Source organism: Sphaerodactylus townsendi, linkage group LG09, assembly GCF_021028975.2.
Source record: "Sphaerodactylus townsendi isolate TG3544 linkage group LG09, MPM_Stown_v2.3, whole genome shotgun sequence".
Taxonomy (NCBI): domain Eukaryota; kingdom Metazoa; phylum Chordata; class Lepidosauria; order Squamata; family Sphaerodactylidae; genus Sphaerodactylus; species Sphaerodactylus townsendi.
Window position 1 is genome coordinate 24,071,429 of NC_059433.1, and position 24,460 is coordinate 24,095,888.

The 24,460-nt window shown below is 43.7% G+C and overlaps 1 protein-coding gene across 3 annotated transcripts in view; it reads right to left on the reverse strand.

The window, feature by feature from the left end:
- The window catches only part of FARS2 (phenylalanyl-tRNA synthetase 2, mitochondrial), a 293,048-nt gene that overhangs the window by 59,435 nt on the left and 209,153 nt on the right, over window positions 1–24,460 (reverse strand). Inside the window, exon 7 of one of the 3 annotated variants that reach the window (XR_007245429.1) lies at window positions 16,414–16,569. The exons of 1 other annotated variant lie outside the window; for it this stretch is intronic. Coding sequence is in view for 1 of the 2 variants with exons in the window: in XM_048507443.1 (XP_048363400.1) it covers window positions 16,515–16,569 (55 nt within the window). In the remaining variant the exon portion in view is untranslated. The remainder of the gene's footprint in view (window positions 1–16,413; window positions 16,570–24,460) is intronic. One more of the 3 variants, XM_048507443.1, reaches the window with a different exon arrangement.

The following is a 24,460-nucleotide window of genomic DNA, read 5'->3' on the forward strand; positions in this document are numbered from 1 at the left end:
AGGGGAGGTCGTCCCTGAGACCTGGTTAGTTTGCGTTCTGAAACCTGGGTAAGAAGGGAGTGGGGATTCCAGTGATGGGATTCAAATATTTTAACAACAGGTTCCGATGGTGGTGGGATTCAAATAATGACTGCTTAAAAGTATTAAAAAATATTTTAATGTCACTTTTTTATTTTAAGTATTAAAAATATTAATACTTAATAAAATAATTTAAGTATTAAAAAAGTGATATTTTGAATTTTAACAACAGGTTCTACAGAACCTTCGGAACCCCCTGAATTCCACCTCTGGATTCGACCATTGTCACATTTCTACATAAGTAGAGTCCCCAAGGCAGCAAACATCAAAACACTAAAACATTTCAACATAAAAACAACATTTGGGGGGGGGGGGAAGAAATAATTCAATGAAAATATATAAACTAACATAACATCAAAACCAGTGAGGACAGCCAATAGCAGTTACTGGAGGTATGCCACACAAAACAAAATAATCTTCTCCTGCTAGCAGAAGACAACAATACAGAAAGACAGACAATTCTCCACAGGGTGTGACAGCACCATAACTGTGAAGACCCTTTCTGAGGTTGCCATGTGTCTAGACTCAGATGGCGGGGCACCCAAAGGAGGGGTACCCAAAGTTCCCTGGAATAGATGGGTAGGTTCATATAGGAGAAGGAGATACTTCACGTATACTGGACCCAAGCAGTATAAGGTTTTACAGGTCAATATTAGAACCTGGAATTGTGTGGCAGCAATTGGGAGCTGGTATAGATGGAAAAACACTGGAGTGATATGGTCTCTAAGATCTACCCACCTGACAGAAGTATTCAATTTGGTCAGTCACGGCATCTTGACCTACCAACATGCTGACGCAAGGATTTGTGGAAAAGTTTTGCAGTGGCTGTGCTCATTTTCCAAGGTCGGGGACACAGGGCAGCTATTAGAGAGGGAACTTCCATGTGTCAATTGTTGGTGCATGGGATCCTGCAAGGGGCTATTCTCTCTCTGATACTGTTTAGCATCTATGTGCATCCTCTCACCAGGCTGACCTGGGATTTTGGGCTGGGATGCCATCAATATGCTGATGACACTTAGCTCTATAGCTCATTCCGCACATACAGAATAATGCACTTTCAAACTGCTTTCAGTGCTCTTTGAAGCTGTGCGGAATGGCAAAATCCACTTGCAAACAGTTGTGAAAGTGGTTTGAAAATGCATTATTTTATGTGTGTGGAAGGGGCCTCTGCTGCTGGATGGCCATTCTGCCCCGGGGGTTTTGGTTGGCTGCTTAGAGGCTATGGTTGGATGGCTGAAAGAGAGCCAGCTGAAATTAAATCCATCAATGACAGCGGTTCTGTGGCTGGGCCAGTGAGAGACAGATGGGGACGGCCAATTGCTGACTCTTGATGATGTGCAACTGACATCTGATCGACTGTCAAGAGTTTAGGGGTGATCTTCGATGCCTCCTTACCCTTGGAGAATCAGGTCACTCATGTTGCTCACCTGGCTCACCTTTTATCATCTTTGCCAGGTGACGCTTTTGGTACCCTACCTGTTCCAAACCAAACTGGCTACAGCAATCCATGCAACTGTCACCTCTAGATGGAACTACTGCAACTCGCGCTATGCAGGGCTACCCTTGGACCTACTCCAGAAATTCCTGCTGGTGCAGAAAGCATCAGCGTGGGTCCTTATTGGGATCCTGTGGAAGACACATACTCAACCAGTGCTCCGCCAGCTGCATTAGCTCTGGGAAGAGTTCCAAATTAGGTTCAAGGTTAATTTTAAAACCAATAGTTCCAAAACTAAAATGGATGGCGCTTAAAATTGCCACATGCTAATTATATGAACAGTAATAGCAATGAGGGGGGAGTAAAGAAGAGGGAGGCCAAGTTGATGGAAATCATTAGATAGATAGATAGATAGATAGATAGATAGATAGATAGATAGATAGATAGATAGATAGATAGATAGATAGATAGATAGATAGATAGATAGATAGATAGATAGATAGATAGATAGATAGATAGATAGATAGATAGATAGATAGATAGATAGATAGATAGATAGATAGATAGATAGATAGATAGATAGATAGATAGATAGTTTAATACGGCCAAAGGCCAGCAAAGACAAAACAAAACAACAACACACATCCACAACAGCAAATTACAACAATTATTACAGCTGATCATTTACATGAATGTTTGGCTTTCAGCTCATCCCTGATTAAGTAGGACCTTGTGTTTTTATAAGCCAATGCACAGAACTTTGCTACTTGCTTGGAGATGGTTGCATCCTTGTCTTCCAACAGCATTTTCCTAATCTCTTGGTCAGAATCCTTTGCAATTATCAAGCTGTGTTGCACAAGCAGAGGTAAAATAAAGAGCTCTCTTTCTGCCTTATGCAGCATGCAGTGTAACAAGATATGTGTCATAGAATCAACGTCCCCAGAATTACACATTGATGGAAATCACTGATTTCATCATTGCTGCCTCACCCACAAGCCAGGCAGAAGAGCTCTGTCCTTAACTGCATTAAGTCCAACAGGGCCCTGGTTTCTTTGGCCAGAGCATTCCACCAGGCTGGGGCCAAGGTCAAAGACACTCTGGACCTGGTTGAGGCCAGTGAGATCTCTCTGCTTCATTCCTCATGCTCTTCTGAGTCCTGATTCTGTTTCTGTGCAATGGCATATGGGGGCATGTATGAAGTAGCTCAGATATTTTCGATCACTTAGAAGTAGCTCTCAGTAAAGAAAGATTTGGCCACCTTAGCTAAAATCAAAATTAATGTCCACTATTAATAGCAGACCCTCCCATGAACCATAAACAATTACACTAAGGCGGAATCCGCATGGGCCAAAACCAGCGGTGTGAAAACAGTGTAAAAGGGTTTAAAACGGTATAAAAGGGTTTACACCATTTTCACACAGCTGTTTTTGACCCATGCGGAATCCGCCTGTGTGTGTAAATGCTCATCAGTACAAGAAGATTACTCATTCAGTTGGACAATTTGAGGAGCCTGAAATCCATCCTGTTTCGAAAATGAGGCTTTTGAGCTTCTGCATGTTTCTTCTTAACCTTCACAGAAGATGTTCTACTACCAATTGTCACTTACAGTGTGGAAGATTCAATGAGGTTTGCTGGCATTTAGCGTTACTGGAATGGGACAAGTGTTAAGTGGCCACAAGCAATCATTTAAATAGGCTGATAAACGAAAAAGGCAGTTTATATTATCAAGTCACTTGCTCTAGAGGTAAAGTATCTGTCCTACAGGCCTTACAACCCAAAGGCATGAGAAAGTTAAACAAAATAGTTTTTAGAAGTATTTTAGTGAGGTAGATGAGAGAGAATCCACATTTGGTGGTTTACTATTGTTTTCTAAAATGTTTTTTTAAAAGGGAGCAATTAATATTTTAAAAGTATCTTGCAAGTATTTCTCTTCTTTCTTTTTCCACGAGTGCAAACTTCAAACTCTTATTTCCTAGGAAAGTGTGGCTGATGTACTATTTAATGTCAGAGAATATCTATATATGTTATACAGCTATCTCTTGAGAAAATAAAAGCAATCCAACTTGAGAAAGGTACTCCCTCTACAGGAAAAAAATATCCATAGCTTAGTACAGTTTATATGAAAACATGCATCACTGCACAGTTTGCTGCCTATGACGTTTCCAAAGCCGCTCTTCCTTTTGCGTATACTGCTATGAAAGATTTCTTTAACTTCTTGTCTGTGCCTGGTCTTTATTAAAATGTTTTGAACAAAACACAAACGCTGAAACAGTTTAGCATACAACGGTCTTCCTTATGGTATTTCTAATGCTGAAAATTCCCAACAGTTACCAAACCTTCTTGCTCATCTTAAGCAGAAACTTATAAGATAAACCCATCTTATTGTATTTTTCCCCCTGGCCAGTTCCTACACAGAGTGAAACAGAAGGCACAGCTTTTACCAATGGCTGGGTTTAATATCCCTGAAAGCCTTTTCCCCCTCCTTCTGCTTTCATTCCCTAACCCAGGGGAGGAGGGGGGAGGAGGAGGAGGGAGGAGGAGGAGGAGGAGGAGGAGGAGGAGGAGGAGGAGGAGGAAGTGAAACAGAAGGCACAGCTTTTACCAATGGCTGGGTTTAATATCCCTGAAAGCCTTTTTCCCCTCCTTCTGCTTTCATTCCCTAACCCAGGGTGGCGGCAGCGGCAGCGGCAGCGGCAGCGGAGGAGGAGGAGGAGGAGGAGGAGGAGGAGGAGGAGGAGGAGGAGGAGGAGGAGGAGGAGAAGAAGAAGAAGAAGAAGAAGAAGAAGAAGAAGAAGAAGAAGAAGAAGAAGAAGAAGAAGAAGAAGAAGAAGAAGAAGAAGGGGCTTACAAACTCCTTTCTCTCCCCCCCCCCACAACAAACACCCTGTGAGGTAGGTAGGGCTGAGAGAGCTCAGAAGAACTGTGACTAGCCCAAGGTCACCCAACTGGCGTGTGCTGGAATGCACAGACTAATCTGAATTCCCCAGTTAAGCCTCCACAGCTCAAGCAGCAGAGCGCGGAATCAAACCCGGTTCCTCCAGACTAGAGTACACCTGCTCTTAACCTCTATGCCACTGCTGCTCTCTTGGCATTTAATTCACCCTCAGAAGCAGCCATTTTCTCCAGGGAAACTGATCTCTGTCACCTGGAGATCAGCTATAATTCTGGGAGATCTCCAGGTTTCCCCAGGAGTTGGCAACGCTAACTCTATTCCATACACCATTCTTCCTCCAGCATGAGGCAACTGGTCTTTCCTTTATCTGGGATTTAAGATCCTACTCTTCCAAGGCCAGGATTTACATCCTGAAATATAGGTGTCCTGGAAATAAACAATGAAAAAATAACCCAAAACTAATTTATGGGGGCATCCCGGTGACCCTAAGTTTGTCAATTATCACCACATTTGAGGAACATCAGCCCTCAACATATATACAACTGAGGTTTGACCTGGACTGTGGTTAAGAACTTTAACTTTGAACGATGTGGAAAGAAATTATTAATTTTCAACCATCATGAAATAAAGTCTGATAATATTGTCATAGTATATCTATGTTGTTGACTAATTTAGGCATAGTTTTCTTATAGTGTGTGTGTGTGTGGGGGGGGGAGGTGATGGATCAGCCCCACCCTCAGAATCCAACCATTACGTTCCCGAGGTCATGTCTTCACAGAGGCCTACAAATGACCTATACCTTGAATTTGAAAAATGAAAAGTATTGATCATATAAAAAGGGTTGTACATTTGTGTAACTTTGAACAAGTGAAGGTTGAATATGTTGAGGGGAGTAGGGAGTCAGTAGGTATAATCCTAGACCTGGAAACATATGATCAGACAATGGTTCTTTCCCCCACCCTGGATACTCCAACAGGTATATATACTCCACTTGCTTTCCTACTATCAGATCCTCTGAAGATGCCAGCCACAGATGCAGGCGAAACATCAGGAGAGAATGCTGCCAGAACACGGCCATACAGCCCGGAAACCACACAGCAACCCAGTGATTCCGGCTGTGAAAGCCTTCGACAATACGTATGATCAGACTGTTTACAAACTTGTCTGGTCATCTTCACATCCTCTATGCCAGGGATTGATGGGTACAATAGAGAGGAGGAGCCCCAGGTGGTCTAAAATGGGCAGCCCCATTCAAACAACCAGGTGCCTGGATGTGGGGCTGCAGCCACATTGGCCTGCCATTCCCAAGGGGACTTTCCAGCGATGTGGGGGGGCAAAGAACACAAAAAAGCCTCCCTGGCACCAGAAAGCCCGCATAATGAAGTTATGTCACCAAAAAGGGGGCATAAATCCAAAGTCCCGAGTGCCAGCATAACAGAGGCAACAGTCAGAGGGAAGCCAACTAGCATCAGGTCCTACCCAGCCATGCCCCTGGGTCCCCCTGTTATACTGCCACTACAGAGGCACAGGGATGCTGGTGCAGCGTCCAGCGCTACATTCCACTGCCATGGAGGGCAATGACAGTCACCCACCAGCGATCCACCCCTCCAATGAGGCAAGTGCCCCAGGGAGGGCAAATCCGCCAGTGTGGCCCCGTGCTGCTCCCAGTAGTGTTTTGCATCCCCCCTTGGGGCGGGGCTGGCAGTATTTTGAAAACAGAACTTTAAAGAACATTTATGATTGGTAGCACAAGACTACCAACCAGAAGGGACTGAGGACATAGCGAAGACTTCCAATATAATGAGAATTGGTTAATGAAAACTAAGGAAGTGACTCTACATAAGAGTTCAAGTGCGGCCCTTTGATTCAGCTTCTGTAGAACAACTGATAATTTGCATCATGAAGAAGAAGAAGATGAAGAAGAGTTTGGATTTATATCCCCCCTTTATCTCCTGCAGGAGACTCAAAGGGGCTTACAATCTCCTTGCCCTTCCCCCTCACAACAAACACCCTGTGAGGTAAGTGGGGCTGAGAGAGCTCCGAGAAGCTGTGACTAGCCCAAGGTCACCCAGCTGGAGTGTGTGGGAGTGTACAGGCTAATCTGAATTCCCCAGATAAGCCTCCACAGCTCAGGCGGCAGAGCAGAGAATCAAACCCGGTTCCTCCAGATTAGATACACGAGCTCTTAACATCCTACGCCACTGCTGATGGCAGTACTCTGTCCCTAACCAAGGTTACCACAGATTTCTTTTACTATAGGATAAAAGAATCATATAATGGCTCCCATATTCCTGGTCCTATGGCACAATCCTCAGCTTTATCACTAAGCAATCTTTTTGAGAATGTCATGCGACCCCTTGGGAGGGAGTTCAAATGATAAGGAAATATCCAGAAGCTAGTGACTTATTATTTGATCCTTTCTCACTTCTTCTCTGAAGGTTCACTGTACAGCCAGAAAGCTCTGGGTTACAGAAGCTCTATGAAATATTGCCCTCTCCTTTGAAAACAGGTTTGTCATTTGCTGACCACTCTTCAACACAGTCTGTTGAATGTACATGTGTCAAGCTGACAACTTCAGCAAAGTAATCTGGGAGCACTGAAACTGTGTGAAAAGCAGAGGCGTAGCTCCAAGGTGACGGGGAGGTGTGACACACCAGGTGCGCACCCCTGTGGGGGTGTGGCAAGGGTGTTCTGGGGCGTGGCGGGGGCTTTCTGGGGGGGACAGAGCATTCCAGGGTGGGACGAGGGCAGACGGGGTGTGGCAGGGGAGGAGGACGCACCAGGCGCTTTCCCCCCTCACTCCGTCCCTGGTGAAAAGTAAAGGCTAGACAAAATTATCTGAATACCTACTAAGATGTTATTTGGGGTATTCGGAATGTAAAGCTACATACATGGCTCAACGTTGCTTTAAAAGCCATGCTGTTGCCCAGTTCTCCTTTAAAACACAACCCTTGTTATTTCATCTTCATCAGAGATGTACTAGCACATCACTGAACAGCAAGAGAGCAATGGTGGGTGACAGGAGAAGTTGGCAACAATTACTCACTATTATGACATCTATTGATCCCAGCACGACAGCAGGTCAGGGCACACATGATTGAATGTTCCACCATGCACACTGGTTAAGTGGCAATCCAGAAGGGATTTTCTTTTTGCCTCTCTGGCTTTCAAACAAAGACTGGTGTCCTTGCTGTAGACGTCATACCCACAGCTCCTATATAACCACAACTAGGTCAGGTGTAGTTAAAACTGTGAACTGTAATGCTCAGTTCAAATCTCACCTCTCTGCCATGTACATGGCCTTAGGCAAGCCAACTTGTCCAAGACTCAGGTCTCTGGGCTGGATTCAGCCAACACTGACTGGTACAATAAGGAGGAGGAGCCTCTTGTGACCATCAAAAGGCTATTCCACGGATTGTAGGATGTATGTGGACAAAAAGCCATGCACAGCAGGAACAAGCTGGTACAGAGTAGTGGTAAGAAGATGGCACCTCCCATCTTGTGCTTTGAGCCCACTAAGAAAGAGACAGCAGTGGGAAAAATTAAATTACTTCCACCTCTGTCTATACGTCTCTCAAACCTGCCCTGCTGACCTTTTCCACATCCTGTTTAGATGCTGCCCCAACAATACATCTAATTTTCAACATGGCAAAATCTGTGGCACAGATAGGATAGAGCTTTTTAGAAGGCTGGTCAAAGCCCCAGGTTTGCAGAAAAATCTGAAATCTTAAAACAAAACAAAAACACATGAAAATTTGTTGTAAAAAAAAGGTAGGAGGAAGTAGGAAATGGGGAGAGAGTATGGGACTCCCATGGAAGGCAAAGAGGAAACAGTGGAAGATGAGAAAATGAAATCCCTGCCACAAGTCCTTGTATGTCTCCCATTTGTTACATACTATTTTTAAGCCGTTTTCTCCCTCTCACACACACTATCCTTTTCCCAGCCATTGTAACACCATTATGAAGCCAAACAATGTGACAGCATAGTGATATTATGGATAACAATCTAAGGGTACTACTAGATAAGACACTTCCCCAGGGAATACACCTCCATTTTCTAACACTGGGGAAATCCATTTTGGAGTACTATAGGGGCCTGATTCTGGTTGAGGCCACCATAGCACAGGTGGGAAAAAGAACTCCTGCCTCCTCCGTGCCATTTTTTACAACATAAAATGGCAGCAAGGATGTGTGCTGGAAAATAAACCTCTCTGGTGCCTTTTCAGGTTGGAACAATGACATGTTGAGAGTCTGAAGCCCCTCCTCCCCACTGGGTTGTGGTGGTCTCAACCAGAATCAGGCCACTGTGGCACTCTTAAATTAAGGTGACCAGATGGTCACCTTTGTAAACTGGGATGGGCGGGTAGACGGGCGGCCGTGCGTGCGCACAGCCGCAGGAGCGTATTGCCTTCTGGGGCGCTCCCGTTTCCCACCCTGTCACAGGGCAGGAAACGGGAGCATCCCAGAAGGCCGTGCGCTCCTGCAGCCGCGTGCGCGGGAGGCTGTCGCACTGCCTTGCGCCTCAGAAGGCAGTGCGGCAGCCTTCCAAAAATCGGGACACTTGAAAAAACCCGTGGGACGTGGGACAAATTGTTTTAAGGCGGGACTGTCCTGCCAAAAGCGGGACATCTGGTCAGCCTATCTTAAATGCCTTTTTCATGGTGCTACGAAATGGGGGTGCGTCCCTGGGAAAGCGTCTATCCAGGGACAGTATCTGATGCGTGCACTTGTGCTCTGAGTCAATTCAGAGTACAAATGGTATTCGTGGGATCACAGTGCCCTCACAGTGAATGTGATATTATGACTTCCTGCCTCCACTCCGATTTGAGGGCAGAGCTTCCTGAACCCCATTGCCCTCCTTAGGAACGGTTTCTAAATGCCCCCCCCCCCTTTAACTGAAAGGAAAGTATATTCTGCAGGCAGATGGATGCGTAAAAACATTAGCAGAACAAATGTTCCTCCGGAATGAGAAAGAAGAGCTGTTTGTCTTGTACACACCTTACGTTTGTTAATCGTAACATATGAAAATCTGGATCTTTAGGAGAAAAATGTATGATGGATTTCCTGTTAAGTCCAGGAGACTGGCCTCAAACATAACTTTCAAATCTCATCCACCAGAATTCTGTGAATCACAAAATAATGATACATGACGTACAATAATGCTTGCAAATGGAATGTCGGTTTGAGACAGGACATGTTACAGCCTACCTTGTTAATGCAATATCATTTGCCAATACGTTAAAGTGGATTCAGGCCTGGACTCTGATTAGGGAGGTTGAGTGAAAACAGCTTACGAATAGGGTAATCGTACATGAAATAACATATACAGAAGAAATTAATTGGGAGTCCTTATTTATGCCTCTGCATACTTCAAAGGAATGAGCAAAAAGAAAGAAAGAAAGAAACAACTGTCTCAAGAGAAAGCACAAGTAATTCACCCAACATTCCTAGTTTCAGTAGGGGCATGCACACCAGAAAATTCTCAAGTAAATTAAGCACAAAATTTTGCTTCATTCAGTAAAATCCATCTTGTATAAGACTTATAGTAAACTAGTAAACACAAACACATGAGTTTGTCCATTCAACATATTTGTGAAAGTTGATGCATGGGGGGGGGGATGGGAAATCCCCCTTCTAGTCACCCCCACCCATCTACTATTGGCGCAAAAACATGGGATCAGGATTTTTTTAAAACGGTTCCAAACTGTAGACAATCTAAGTGTAGCCTCTGTACACATGTAGGTTCTGTGCTGATATGAGGCTACAAGTATGTATCTATCCTCTTTTATCCCAGCATTTCTCTTAGAAACTAAGAATGGTGTACATGGTTCCTCCCTCCCTAGTTCTGTTTTCACAACAATCCAATGAGGTAGGTCAAGCTGAGACTGAGTGACCAACCCATGGTTACCCAGACAGCAAGGGCTTGAAACCTACACCCCAATTTGACTTGCCTGACAACCAACCATAACACTACACTGGGACATACCAAGTGACAGAGATCTTTGCCACCACACATGCAGCTACATCATGTATACAAGGTTATGAGGAGAGTAGTAGTAGTAGTAGTAGTAGTAGTAGTAGTAGTAGTAGTAGTAGTAGTAGTAGTAGTAGTAGTAGTAGTGGTTTGGTTTTATCCCCTGCTTTCTCTTCTGTAAGGAAACACGAGGCAGCTTATAAACTCACTCCCTAACTCTCCCCACAACCTTGTGAGGCAGGTGGGGCTCTAAACTGTGACCAGCCCAAGGTCACTCAGAGGGCTTCATGTGAAGGAGTGGGGAAACAAATCCAGTTCACCAGATTAGATTCCACCACTCATGCGGAGGAGTGAGGAATCAAACCTGGTTCTCCAGATTAGAGTCCACCACTTGTAACCACCACACCACACATCTCTTATAATGGACAGAACTTGCTGTTTCTTTAATTTTTTTCCAGGTTTGGCCTCTGTATGAAAAGCATGGAACGAAAAACAACTGTGTGAAGCCCCCCAGGCTGTCTATACAAGGTTTCATAAGAGGCTGGCTGAGGGGAGCCACAGTGGAAAAGCAATCTATCAGGGAACAAAGCCACAACCATTTCTTCCAGTGTTGCGACAGGACGTCCTTAACTATTTGCCATCACAGTGTCCTGAGGTTTGTTTCTAAACCACCACGTACTCACATCCATTCTGCGAAAAAGGTCTTTTCTATTAGGTCATCCTGAGTTCTTTACTAATATAAACCTTTATGGTTAGAAAAAAAAATTGCAGATACCAGTCTTAATTTGGAACCTCATCTTTCTTCTTTGCCTTAAGACAGGTGGCTTTGACTTCAGAAATTTGTGGCCCTGAAGAAAGGAAGTTAGAAATTATGTGCAAACCACAAAAACCCATTAGAAAAAGATATATCACCAAAGAGGCTCCACTGGAAATGTAATAATCTGGCAGGGCTGTTCTGAAGAAAAAAGGGGAATGCGGAGCTATTTGTCTGTGGTATCCGGTGGGCTTGTGTGCTCTCTAATGCAACAGATGAGCTATAGCTCTATTGGGACATACAAAATTGCCAAGGCTACCATCAGCTGCTCTTTGCCCTTCCTTGTGTGTATCTTTGTTGAAAAAAGGAGACAAAATGCCAACTCAGCCGCTCTCCCCTGAGTTCAACACAAGGAGGTTGCATGCCGCATCTCATTTTGATTGTCAAGGCAGGGCAGAGGGATAAAAAAAGAGGCAGACCGTCCTGCTGGCTGAAAAACACACATATATATATTTAAAAACACAGGGCTTTTCTTAAAACTTCATGAACTTCTGTTCCTTATAAACACCATTTCGTTTCTGGACGCCCTCTTGTCCAATCCCACCACCGATCATGTGCTCAACATATGAACACTGTTCAGGGTATGCAGCTCACTGAAATGGATGTGGGTGCAGGAATTAAGTCATTAATCCAAACACTGGCAATAGACAAACAGTCTGCCTAAATGCGCTAGTACAGGAAACACTGGAGCAAAGTAACAGTTCCCCATAAACCCTTTATTTCTCAGGCCACTGCATGATGGTAGGAGTACAATCACCCCCCAAAAGCATTGTGAATTTGTGGGTCCTCTGTTGGTTTTATTCAATCCTCTCAGTTCTCTTCTTTTCTAGAATTTTGTTCCTCATTCTCTCTTCATCCCACTGTCTGCCTTGTACTGGGGAAGACAATGGCAACTAAAAGGTTGAAACTCAGCTAGAAGGAAAGCAGACAGTTTACTACAAGTCCTTCTTCCTGGAACTTTAAGGAACACTGCAGGTGTCCAATGTCCCTTGTGGAGAGGGAAATCCCCACCAGTTCAGAAACTCGGCCACACAATTCCACTTTCAGGAAGCTTGAAGAATGGCTTCTCCCATATTCTTTCCATACAGGACCTCCAGGCTGAGGAGAAATGTAGAGGCTGGAAAGATGAACAACCTTTGTTTTATCTAAAGTACACCTGCCCAGTGGTGGGATCCAAAATTTTTAGTAACTGGTTCCCATGGCGGTGGGATTCAAACAGTGGCGTAGCGCCAATGGGGCTGGGCGGGGCATGATGGGGGCGTGGCCGGGCATTCCGGGGACGGGGCATTAATAATTTATCTGTTACTGTAAAAAACTCTTACTGTAAAAAAAAGTTCCTAATTTCCACCTGGTATCTTTCTGTCCATAATTTAAACTCATTATAGCAAGTCCTATCGTCTACTGCCAACAGAAACAACTACTTCTCCTCTAATTGACTGCCTGTCAAATACTTAATACTTTCAAATACTTAATTTTGTTTCTAGAAATCAAAAGAAGGATACGTTCCTTAAACAAGGAACTTTACCATATTTCTAAAACATGTTTTTAAAACAGCCCAACAGGGAGAATTATCCCGTTTTCTACCTTCGCTAACCAGCCACATAGGAAACAACAGGACTTTATGATTTTTGGACCTAATGGAATTTCTAACGGAAAAGCAGACCCAATTAGTCACCCCCTCTCGGCACACACAAATAATTAGTAACCCACTCTCAGGAACTGGTGAGAACCTGCTGGATCCCACCTCTGCACCTGCCCTCAAGTATTTCCAGACTGATGCAAGTGGATGTATTCCTTCAGCATGTACCCAAGTCATTCTGGACCCCAATGTTTAAATAACTATGGACAGGAAGAAGAAGAGTTGGGTTTTATACGCTGCCTTTTAGATATTGTGAGCAGTATCTTAAAATCTGTGGCCTGAAATGGGGAGACCCATGCAGACTAATGGATGATCCAGGCCTGTGAGGCTGAGAACTGGCTATGCCATGCCAAGGAAACAGTAGAGCATGCCTACAAGTCATGATGTAGTGTACACTGGGAACTTTCCCCCAGGACTTCTTCACATACCTCTAGTTAAGCACTAAAATACCAATCCAGAAGCAGAGGAAGCTCCTGTTGCTACTCTTGGGGACTCTTGTATGATTGACAGGGAGACTCACAATGACAAAGTCACAGACTTCTCTGCCGCAAAGGAGTTCAAAGAGAGGAAGAACACAACTTTATTTATTGAACGGAACTGAGTGGCGGTGAGTCACGCTTTCAAACTGTTCAAAGAATTTCTTTTGAAATGATGTCATTCCAGGGTCTCCAGCAACTTCTGTGGCATTTTCCAAAAACCCTTCACTGGCGATAGCTTTGGAATAAGAGATGTGATTTACTAAATGCTCTTAGCAGGCAGAGCTGTGGTGAAGAGTGACTAAACAAATCATGTCAAGCAGGAGGCAAGTGGGGACTGATGCTCCTCTGCCTTTGACTGGAGCAGTGAATGGCTGAGTTCCCTCAAGGCTACACATCTTCTCAGTTCTATTGCCTTCTAGGGGAGCCTGATCTCATCACATCCCAGAAACTAAGCAGGGTGGGTACTTGGATGCAGAGGTGCAGCTGGGCCAAACTGCGCATTCTAATTTTCCGCCCCCCATACCCCCCTGTGACGCCCCACCCCCATGCCCCCCAGTGGCACCCCCCTTCCCCTCTTCCCTCACTTACCTTAGTTCCTTTCCTTTTTCAGAACTTTTTCAGGCTGCAAAAGGCCTGTTCACGGTAAAAATGGCCTGATGGGAACTATACTTCCCAGAAGACCTTGCAAGCCCCAAGGTCTCCTGGGAAGTATAGTTCCTCAGGCCGTTTTTACTGCAAACAGGCCTTTTGCAGCCTGAAAAAGTTCTGAAAAGGGAAAGGAACTAAGGAAAGTGTGGGAAGGGGGGCGTCGCAGGGGGCAGGGGAAAGGGGGAGGGGCCTGGAGGCAATTTTCTGCACCCCCAGGCATGCGCCCGGTGTACGGCACACACCCCCATCCCCTTGTAGCTCCGCGACTGTTTGGATGTGAGACCACCAAGGAAAGCTCTGCAGAGGAATGTGATCACAAACCACCTCTGCTTCTCACCTGCCTGAAAGCCCTTTGCTGGGGTCACCATAAGTTGGTTGCAACTTGATGGTATTTTACACACACAGCCTTCTGGTAATTCCCTCTTGTAGCAGACAATTACAGGCCTGTTAAATACATATACACATGTGCACACACACATGTACATGATCCCTTTTTAAAAAGTTCTGTTTAATGTTTATTTACAAATAATTGCTCACTCATGTACACTTAATGTGGATAGAAGCACATGTGTACATGAAATACACAGAGAAAAGTCTCTGTAAATAGACATTTATCAATGCTGTTTGAAGGGATTAGAAATTAATTAGCACCAAAAAGAATACTTCAGGTCCTAAAAATGCACAGTATAACAGCACCCAGTTCCTGAGGGAAGACAGAGGCCCCAAAAGGGAGGGAAGCCTCTTGCTGAGGGTAGATGTTTGATAGCTGTTCGTTGGCCTTGGCCCTCCCCAGAGGTGAATCGGGGGGAGATGGGGCCCGGGAACAACACTGTTACTTTAGGCAAATACTTCTTAGAAGTTACAGAGCAAATGCAGGTTCACTTATATGGCTGTTTCAGTTACAAGATTTAGCTTTACTGAGAGACAGTTGTTTCATTGACAGAGGAAGTCACATATAGGTTCACACATACACAGATATCGTTCTACTGAATCTAATAACCAATGTTTCCAGATGTGTGAAACATCAACCAGTGATAAAATGTAATGGTCATTTACAGATGTAGCCTGCATTTCAGGCCTAGTGTTTCTAACAAATGTTTTTGTGAACACTATATCATAAATATAATTATTTTGTTATAGATTTTAGAGTTTTCAACTCAACCTTTGAGGCTCCCAGAACCAACCCCCTTCATTCAACAGAAATCTAGCCACTCAAGAAGCTTATCCCATTCTGGTACCATAGTTATGTCCATTAGCTACATTAGGGATCTGCAACCTGCGGCTTTCCAGATGTTTATGGACTACAATTCCCATCTAGTCCATAAACATCTGGAGAGCCGCAGGTTGCAGACCCCGGAGCTTCATAGACCACCATATGCTGATTCATGTACATTTCAATGCTCAGACTGTTGAACATACATCTTTTAAAGTGATAGAGCTCTGCTGATAAAATCTTGTTCCTACTTTTCTTTTCAAAGCAACGTCCGACGTGTCTTTAACATATATGAAATTACAGTGTTGGGTGCAGGAATAGTTAAATAATTGCCAAAAAAATATTTACTACACAAAACAAGAACATTCAAGATGCAGGGAGAGCAATCCATCACTGCAATTCTAAAGGCAGATATGCCTTTCTAAACTGATTGAATTCAATGGAAACAGAAAGGTGTAATGTACTTGGGATAGCATTGCAAATGGCCTAGAAATATATTGCATTGGAGTTTTCCCTGTTCCTGTTGATCAAAAGGTAAAAACAGTGGAAGAATGTTTGGCTGCTTAATAGAACTCTTTCCGTGGCAAGTCCCGAGGGTTTGTCAGGGGTAGTTACGATCTGTCTTGTAAATATGAATTTTTGTATACATACCATTGTGAAACAGAATATTAAGCCAATAGATCATTACAACAGCCATAATAGTCAATCACATAAATGTGTGCTTAGGTAAGTGTTTTCTGTTTTTTAAGGTGGTCATTTAACATTATAGATTAAATTTTTTCCAACCTGAGAGGCTTTGGTTACTCACATATAAATGCTGACTTCAAAATTACATCGAACGGCAACTGCAACATCTACCTACGTACGTTATTTTATGATAGTGATTTAGGGTTAGATTTATGGAAATAACCGGTAAGTTCTTGCTGGGGTTTCAGCTCTTGCCAACTCACAACAATTTTACCAGCCTCAAGCTTCAAGCAAGCTCATTCCATTCTTTTCCTGTGATCTCCATGAGTGCCTTATTGAGGTGAAATGTTACCTTACCCTCCGGTTCTTAAACCTACATTTGCAATGATAATTAACCACTCTCCTTGGCCACCAAAGCTCCTCTGCTACACTACCCTGAAGTAGGACATCTTCTCCCCAAGACAGACTTGCTCACAAAGCTAAGCCAAAAGAGGAAAACAAATGGGAATAGATGAGGAATAGCATGGAGGAAGGCATAACAACCCCCTCATACCTTTGTCTTCTGAAAATTCCATCCCTCCCCACACACGTTAGCATTGCAAGTGGCTGGGAGCCTCATGTTTGCCTCTTTCTGTGTCATCCTCACCCTTGATGTCATGACAGCAATTTTTCAGGTAAGAAATGCTGAGCTGTGGCCTTCTTTAAGTTCCTATAAAATTATAGATACACCAATTTAATCACAACAAATTATACAAAGGATTTTTTTTATTCATAAGGCCAAACTGATTGCACTGATAATTATATGTACAAGGAGCCACAATGTCCTTCTCCACTATTTCTTCTTTCTCTTCCCTGAAAGCCCCCATAGCCTGGCCCCTTTTCTAGTTTCCTTCACTTCTTCCTACCACACCAACCAACCTACCATTATCTATCACCCTGGCTCCAGCTTTCCCTCCTTCCTTCCCCCTAGCAGGTTCTTACTGGGAAAACTCTGGGTCGTAAAGGCCACTGCGCCAGGCCATGTTGGGGAACTTGCATGAACTTGCATGGTGGGGAACTTGCATGAATTTGTAGGGGGCACCTGACTCTCCTTGGTATCGCACTCCTCCACATCATTTCCTCTTTTACTTCTCCTGGCAACCCTATGTCCTCACCTTTCCCGGCTTCCATTTTCTCCTTTACTAACAGTTTGTCTATCTCTCACATCTTTATTTATTTTATTAACTTTATTTATACCCCACCTTTCCCCAAAATGGGGACCCGAAAGAGCTTTCAGCATCCTCTTCTCTTTCATGCGATCTTCACAATAACCCCGTGCAGTAGATTAGGTTCAGAATGGGTAACTAATCCTAATTTACCCAGTGAACTTCCATGGCAAAACAGAGGCTCATTCCGCACATGCAGAATAATGCACTTTCAAACTGCTTTCAGTGCCCTTTGAAGCTGTGCGGAATAGCAAAATCCACTTGCAAACAGTTGCGAAAGTGGTTTGAAAACGCATTATTTTCCCTGTGCGGAAGGGGCCAGAGATTCAAACTTAAATCTCTCAGATCCTCGACCCAAACTCTAATCACAACACCACACTCGCTTTTATGCTGAACAACAGCCACCAGCCAGGCCTGGGTAAGTTGTGCAAGTCGCATGGTATCAAACCATCTGGAGGTTGCTGTTGGCCTGGCACTAGGAGTCTTCCCCTCAAAGACGAAAATAACAGCTCCACCCACAAGCCGGGTGTCTGGCCATGCTCTCAAAGAGCCTTCCCAGCTGCGTGGGGAGGTTCATAAAGTGCAACAGCCTCTCCACTGCCGACAAGCCTCCATGCGCCACAATGGATTTACACAAGCCAAAATAATGGCTGAAGTCTGGACTGCGGCCCGCCAGCACAATGCTGACAACGGCCAGGCAACTAATGTTGGCGCCTTCCCCAGCCTGCCCCCACTATGCTGGTGGCTGTGCCAGAACACTGGTGCGGCATTCAGCACCACGTTCTAGTGCAAGGGGGGGGGCAGCATGCTGGTGGAATTGCCTCTCTGCTGGGGTAAGTGCCCCGGAGAGGGCAAACCCGCCAGCACAGTCAGCACACCACCCTAGAAATTGATTCTCCCTCTTTGGATAAGGCTCTAACCCTTGAAAGGGCACAGACCAACAGTACCTCTAAGGTTTCCTTACCCACTGAGCGGGATTGAGCTGCCAGTGAGGCCCCCCAACCTGCACAAGGCCAAAGTGGTGGTTATGTGACCATGTGCCTTACAGAGAATGTTGGTTCAGACCCTCCCCCTATCATTTACTGGCGAAAACCAAGCCTTGAAGGTTAGCAATACTGTTTTGGATGCCTAACAATGGCCACTGAAGGCATTCATTTCTTAAAGTTACAGGTGCTGCCTCTATTATTTTGTGGCGTTTTAACATCTCTCTCTTTAATATAAATACATAAACATACACACACACACACATATAAGATTTCAGATTGTTGTGCAAACCTGAAGCTTTTCTCATCTTCGTAGACAGACCTGTCTTGCCTGTTCATGGCTCAAGTCTCCACAGATTTTACCATTTTGCGTATTTAGATATATAGATTATACTGGTCTGTACGGCATGGGTTTTATTATTCTATAATCCATCTTGAGTCTCATCGAGAAATGCAGACATTAAATGTTTATTTATCAGTCTAGCACAATACTGGGGAGCTGTTGCTCGTTGCAGGCTGCAGCCAGTCCACAGTGCCGTGTGGGAGGACTGGCTCGGCACCACTCCATATCTGGAGCATAATGGTACTCAACACAACTGCCTAGCTATGCGTTATAGACGGCACTGCCTCTGGTGGTGTGAGAAGGGAAAGGAAGGAGGATGCCATTTCCCCCTTTGCAAAGCCATCATTTTTGTACTACTAGTACCCTGTTTCCCTGAATATAAGCCATCCCCGGAAAATAAGATGTAGTAGAGGTTTTGCTGAAGTGCGAAATATAAGGCATCTCCCAAAAGTAAGACGTAGCAAAGTTTTTGTTTGGAAGCATGCCCGACGAACAGAACACAAAAAAATAAGACATCCCTGAAAATAAGACATAGTGCATCTTTGGGAGCAAAAATTAATATAAGACTCTGTCTTATATTCGGGGAAACATGGTAGTAGTAAAAATAAAGTGCAGCAGCTTTCATTAATGGACAGCAAAATACCTTTAATTGTTTTTAGAAGGAATGTTGGAAAGTGTAGTTTGTCATGCAGGTATTATTTTATTTGTCTTATTTATTTAATTGAATGTGTATACCGCCCTCCCCTTGAGGGCTCAGGTATTTTCAGTACGAAAAAATGTGCCTCTGTCCATATGCACACAATCATTAAAGATACACAAATCCTTTAAAAAGTCTGTCCAGGGGCACCTTTAAGACCATCAAAGGTTTACTCTTGGGACAAGCTTTTGTGTGCATGCTCACTTCTTCAGGTACCTAAAGCTTAGACCAAGAATAACACTTTGGTGGGCTCAATTTTTAATCTGGACTCAATTTTTTTTCTGCTGCTTCAGACCAGTGTGGCTCCCCCACCTGAATTCACTCAAATCCTTGTCGGAAGGTTCCGAAAAATCGACCTGCAAGAGCGGAAATGTCCTCATTGTACCACAGCGATTCAAACCATGGAACATATATTGCTCGACTGCCCCAAATACGAGGGATCTAGGACCAGACTTTTTGCTCTTTGTCCTGTAATCTTTAACGAATACTCTACTGTGGGGAAGATTATGTTTCTACTAAACAATTCCGCCTCTGAGATTCTAACTTTTGTAGCTAGGTTCCTTATAGAAACTTTGAAATGATTACCTGCGATGGTTCTCATGTATGGGATACTTGTTTGGACAATGTTGGCTGTTATATGGATTCTATGCCTAATAAAGGTTTATATATATACATACAAATCCTTCTCTTCCTTCCCTTTCCAAACAAGTCACTAGTTCAGCATGGCGCAAACTGACACTTTTTATCACTTCTGTTTCAGAACTGGGGAAGCAAATGAACCAAAGAAGTTCTGGAAGAGAAAGTTCCTTCCATCAGTGCTGCAGCAACACCGTCAGCCTTTTGTAAAACTGTTTTTGTTCTGTGGCTGCCCCATAGTTGAACCATAATGTGCATTATTAATTTCCCCAACAGGCTCCGGTTCCAGGGCCAGCTGGGAAATCATATGCATCTTCCATAAGGGCCAGATTTTTTATTAGGAACTGCAGAGTTTTCGCCTGTGCAGTGGGGACGCTGGTGATAACATTTCCTTCATCTGTTCTGTCTTTCCCTCAAGGTAAGTGCACAGCACATGCTCTTGGAAGCAGGGTACGCCCTGGGAATTAGAATATTTAACAACGCTACAATAAACAGATGACTTCCGTGGAAGCCAGAATGAATTGGACGGAGCGCAGCTGTCATTGACCACGCACCTTTTCAAACCCCATCCTCACCGCAAACATATTTGGACTTTTGGAATTTCTCAGATCAAAAGCCCAAAAACATAGCATGGCTCTTGGAAGCCTCTTAGCTTTGCCTCGTACTCCCTGAAGATCATTCTGTGGGCGTGCAATGTATTTATTTATGCTGCGGAAGAAAGGGGATGAAAGAAAAGGCGGATGAAGGAAAGGTGAAGGAAAAGGCGGGTGAAGGAAAGGTGCCCACCCTGAATTATAACAGTGTTGATCATTTTAGAAAGGTTAAAAAACATGCTAAAGTGCACCATTCTTGCTCCCAGCTGCTAAAATCCGCATATAAATTATTAAGCAGAAAAGGCAATATGAGCAGACTATGTCGTTCAAGATGTTTTGTTTCAGATTCCATATTTACTATATCATCAATTTCCCTGAGTTGTTTGAAACAAATAGATAGGCTGGGCCCATGGCCAAATATGACACATAACATTATGTTCTGAAAGCACATGTTCCATAGCTTACTTAATGTGCGGTTTGTGTGTGAGTGTGTGTGTGTGTGTGTGTGTGTGTGTGTGTGTGTGTGTGTGTGTGTGTGTGTGTGTGTGTGTGTGAGAGAGAGAGAGAGAGAGAGAGAGAGAGAGAGAGAACTATCGTCAAACCAACAACAACAAAAAAGCCAATCTGAAATGCACTTTGAGCCCAGTCAATTAGACTTCCTTTTCAGGAAAGAGATGCTCTTGTAAATAAAAGGCTGGCGTGCCCCTGGACTGTTCAATAACGAGACTCTATATTCAGATGATTTCTTTTATTGAAAACAGCACCAGGAAAAGGCATTTAGGCTTCTATTGCCAGAACTAAAATTTAAGCGCCAAAACTGCCACTACTATACCTGTCACCAAGCCCACCCCTTCCATGTCACCTAATACCACTTCTCAGTACCCCTTCTCAAAGGGGGGGGGGCAGCTCCCCTTCAGTCTGGCACTATGAGTCTTCCCTGGGAAGAGGATAGCATGGCCTTCGCTAGGCCAAACACCCCATCCTCCCCAGCGCTTTGGACTGCGAAGACACAACACAACTTTCCACATGGCTCAAACTTCAGTTTTATTGGGTGTTGTGGACTTTCCGGGCTGTGTGGCTGTGGTCTATTGTAGCCCAGGTGATTGGCTGAGTAGCACAAGGCTGCCCATTCTGCCAATTAGTCTAATGCCCACCCCTTTAAAACAAAACTAAACCAATGAGCAGACAGCAGACTCGGGATGGGGGGAGGAAAAGGATCTCACGTTCTGGTCGGGAGACATGGCAGGATCAAACCAGGACTGGGCAGATCATGACAAAGGGTCATTAATTTCAATTATCTGCTCTCTATTGTCTATGGCCGTGGTGACGAACCTTTGGCACTCCAGATGTTATGGACTACAATTCCCATCAGCCCCTGCTAGCATGGCCAATTGGCCATGCTGGAAGGGGCTGATGGGAATTGTAGTCCATAACATCTGGAGTGCCAAAGGTTTGCCACCACTGGTCTATGGTCATGGCATCTCTGTTTCTCCACTGATGGTTGTATAGGCAAAGCTACTTTCTGTACTGTGCTGGGTCAGGTGCCCTCAAGACTGACTGGTGTCACATCCTGGAAATGACATAATTTCATAGGCTCATGGTCACTTTTCAATTTTTCTCCCACTCCTGCTCAGAGTGGCAGGTGGACATAGAAGCTAGGGGTGGGCAGGAACCATGCCAATGGCAACCCAGGTAGTTAAAGGCGATACCACCACTACCACCCACTACAAACTGTTGTGTGAGCAAGATGAAATGTTTGAGGTCTGAGCTGATTTGGATTTAATTCAAATAATTCTGGTACCAAACAATGCTGGGCGTTGACCACTTTCTTTTCACGATCCAAAATTTAAGGTGGGCATAATCTTGGTATAAAGATTTTTCTTTACATATGAAAATGTGTCTGCAATTTTGGGGGGAATAATTGTGGCATCTCGAAATGAAATGATAAAACCTTTAAACAAAATGAGTTTTTTAAAAAGATTTGAAACTATAAATTGATCTGGCTGTCTCCATTTAACAGACATCTAACAGATCTGTTGACATTCCCCGCCCCCGCTTGCCCGACCCCCAAATTTGCCAGTTTAAGGAGGTGTCTGAAATAATTATGATCTAAATATTGTAGCACAGCCAGAGGTAAGGCTAACGTTATATCTCTAAATAACAGAAGCCATGAGCTTTCCTTTCCTGGTATTAATATTTTCTTTAGACAATTACAAATGAGTAACTCTGTTTCCAGAAAGTAAACAAGCAAATCATTGAAACCTTTTAAAAAGGAGCGGTTTCTCCATTCACTCCCTCTCCCACTCTTAAAACGAAGGAGACAGCAAAGCAGAAAAAAGCAACAAAATCAATTGGCTTCCTGTCTCCTGTGATACTTTTTTTTTCCAGGGTATTTTTAGTTGTTCTGATTAAAAATTTACTTCCTATGCACCCTGACAGCATAGTTCATTTCTGCAATAGAGTTTTGTGTGTTTCTTCTTGTATAGTCCTTTACCTAAATTTACAGAACGGAGATTTTTCTTCTCAGGTTACTCAGTCCAAGTTCCTACTTTGGTACTAGATGATGGAAATCTAAGTGTACACCTTGATCTTTGTTGTGAACAATAAAAAGGGAACTGAACTGTAGTTGTAAGGCAAATGTACAAAAGGTTGGCTTTCAGATATTGTTGCCACAGAAAGCAATGTGCAATGGCCTTTATTTTTTTTGTGATAATTTGGTTTTTTTAAATAAACAAGCTACCCCACACACAATGACAAAGAAAAAATATATTTAAATATGTTGGTTACCAACCCATTATGGATTGTTTTCCAAATCAACATCCATTTAAATTGTTATTTTGATCTAACTGCAAGATTGTCTCCTATTATTCCTTTCCAGTACTAGAAAAAGTGATAAATCTCTCTCCCCTGCTTTCTCATTATTCCTTAATGACTCTTCTATATATGTTGAATATGTCAGATCCAGAAACTATTAATTAACTTGCAATTACCTCATGTTGACTAACATGTGTGGTTGAGTGTGTGCATGCATGTGCTTAACCTTTTCCCTGTTGACCATTTTTCAACCTTAAAATGCCCCTTTAGCTGCCTTCCTCTCTGTGGGGTTTCAGATGCAGCTACCGAAGGATAAATATCCTTTTTCCCATGGGAAGAAGTAGTGAAGGTGGGATTTGGAACAGAGGAGGTATTAAGCATCCATCTCCACATCAATCCTCTTCTCAAATTCTCCCTTCCTGAAAGTGACTTTTTGTAACAGGAACAATTAAGAATGGTAAAAGTTTTGCCGCTCACATGTAGCCTCTCGCTGAGGCAACTCGCTGATCAGCAAAATGCAGAGTGGCTCATCCCAACAACCTCAAGAAAGAAGTTGTAAGAAATGTAAAGTACATTCATATATTTACATTTTAACATTTTACTGTGTTGCTGTTTAAACATTTGCTATTAGCCTGGCTTTTGTTGGGAAAATGCGTGGTATAAATCAAATCCATCAATATTTTAGAGGCTTGTAATAGTAGGCGATGGGGAGGCTATTTCAGATTGCTCCCCATGGCAGCTATCACCTGATTTCCTGTAGTATACATTTAATCTATACTGACCATGAGCCCAACATTTATGACACAATCCAAAATCCACACATACAGCTTCCATTTTTGAAACTTCATTTCCTAGAAGTATATTTCTATGACAAGGATATGCTCTTCCTGAAATGCAATATCTGTCTGAAAAATACAGACTGCTTTTTTGCCCAGCAAGTTTTAATGCTTGCCTTTTACCGCGTGTTGATTTTCTTCTCCCCAACCCTTTCTGCTGACTCTTTTTTATTTGAGAGCCATCATGGTGTAGTGGTTAAGAGCAGGTGGATTCTAATCTGGAGAACCAGGTTTAATTCCCCACTCCTCCACCTGAGTGGCAGAGGCTTATCTGGTGAACCAGATGTGTTTCCACACTCCTACATTCCTGCTGGGTGACCTTGGGCTAGTCACAATTCTTCGGAACTCTCTCAGCACCACCTACCTCACAAGGTGTCTGTTGTGGGGAGAGGAGGGGAAAGGAGATTGTAAGCCCCTTTGAGTCTCCTTACAGGAGAGAAAAAGGGGGGTATAAATCCAAGCTCTTCCTCCTCCTCCTCCTCCTCTTCTTCTT